The sequence below is a fragment of the Metarhizium robertsii genome (assembly GCF_000187425.2).
Source record: "Metarhizium robertsii ARSEF 23 chromosome Unknown MAA_Scf_15, whole genome shotgun sequence".
Classification (NCBI taxonomy): domain Eukaryota; kingdom Fungi; phylum Ascomycota; class Sordariomycetes; order Hypocreales; family Clavicipitaceae; genus Metarhizium; species Metarhizium robertsii.
Window position 1 is genome coordinate 1,826 of NW_011942155.1, and position 1,437 is coordinate 3,262.

The 1,437-nt window shown below is 49.3% G+C and overlaps 1 protein-coding gene across 1 annotated transcript in view; it reads left to right on the forward strand.

Annotated features, from left to right (window-relative positions):
• MAA_09140 (uncharacterized protein) overlaps nt 1-701 on the forward strand; it is a gene marked incomplete at both ends in the record, with an annotated part of 930 nt that extends 229 nt beyond the window's left edge. Inside the window, one exon of the mRNA XM_007827138.1 lies at nt 63-701. Coding sequence (XP_007825329.1) covers nt 63-701 — 639 coding nt within the window. The remainder of the gene's footprint in view (nt 1-62) is intronic.
• Nucleotides 702-1,437: the final 736 nt, after the last annotated feature.

The window sequence follows — 1,437 nt, forward strand, 5'->3', positions numbered from 1 at the left end:
CCACGGACTACGCAGCCCTAGTTGAGCTGCTGCTTAATCACGGGGCTGATCTGGAATGTGAGGATGGCCGTAAGCGCACGCCTCTGCTGTGTGCTGCTGCAGCGGGACACTACTCCATTGTTCGCCTATTGCTTGGGAGAGACGCCGGCGACGATGGTGAGGTGAACGGTAGGAACTATGCCAGGGTGGATGCCAGCGATGGGGACGGGCGGACGTCCTTATCCTGGGCCGCTGAGCAAGGGTATAGCACTATCGTCATGCTGCTTCTGAAGGAGGGCGCCAACATTGAATCGGCGGACAACAGTGGTCGAACGCCGCTGTCGTGGGCCGTCTGGAACGGACGAGAGGCCATGGTCGAACTGCTACTCAGAGAAAGGGCTAACATTGATGCGCAAGACAAGATAGGCTGGACACCGCTGTTGTGGGCTGTAGTGAGAAGACACGAGACGATCGTCGAGTTTCTCCTCCGGCAAGGTGCTGAGACTGAAAAGAAAGACAAAAGAAATGGTTGGACACCGCTCTGGTGGGCTGCTCGGATGGGCCATATGGCTATCTTTCAGCAATTACTCAAGAGGAAAGCCGATGTGAATTCCAAAGATACGTGTGGCCAGACTCTTTTGGCCTGGGCTATTCGAAATGGGGTTGATGATGTCGCTCAATTATTATCTGAGGAGCGAGCGCAACTCCCTTCCACCATATAGAGAGCGGAGACATCCTTGGATAAATTCCAGCTGGCCAGGCGTGTCTATAACATGTGTAGGAGCAACAGACAGGGTGCAAAAGTGAGCGAACACTGATCTCGCACCGACTTCACCACAGTCAGCAACAACAATAAAGAAATTGAGTGTATTCAGCAGTCCTGAATATACCGGCCGCGGGAAAAACGGTGTCGTCCAATATACCGGCCGCAGGAAAAACGGTGTTGTCGTTCCGTTTGTCGTTCCGTGGTACGCACCCCAATACTCTGGACCAATAATTCTGAAGAGCCATATTTTCCGACAGCTGATTCTTTCCCGGCTTGTTGGAGTTTTCTGGTTGATCCATCTTCCCTGGCTGCTTACATTGTGTCTAATCTAATGCAGCGCTTTCTAGGAAGGAAGCTTGAAAGTCGAATGTGCGAGGATAAATTTAAGGATTTGTTTTGTAATGGATACAGCTGGCAGTTTATGCAATTGCGTAAATATGTGCCTAGTTAGGTGGCTTCTGTCTGAAACTTTGTCTGGCACTACCGTTCCTGCTGAAGCCATATTGGATGCCTATGTGTTTACAATAGAAGAAGAGTAAGCGCATGTATGTGGTTATGCACATATATATGGCTGCTAAGCATTAATAAGTACATATCTAAATTAAGTCATGTGCATGTTAATGCGAATGCGATAAAATGCAATCCATGCCACTCTTTGGGTAATAAAGTTGCCAATGAGTCTTAAACCCTCG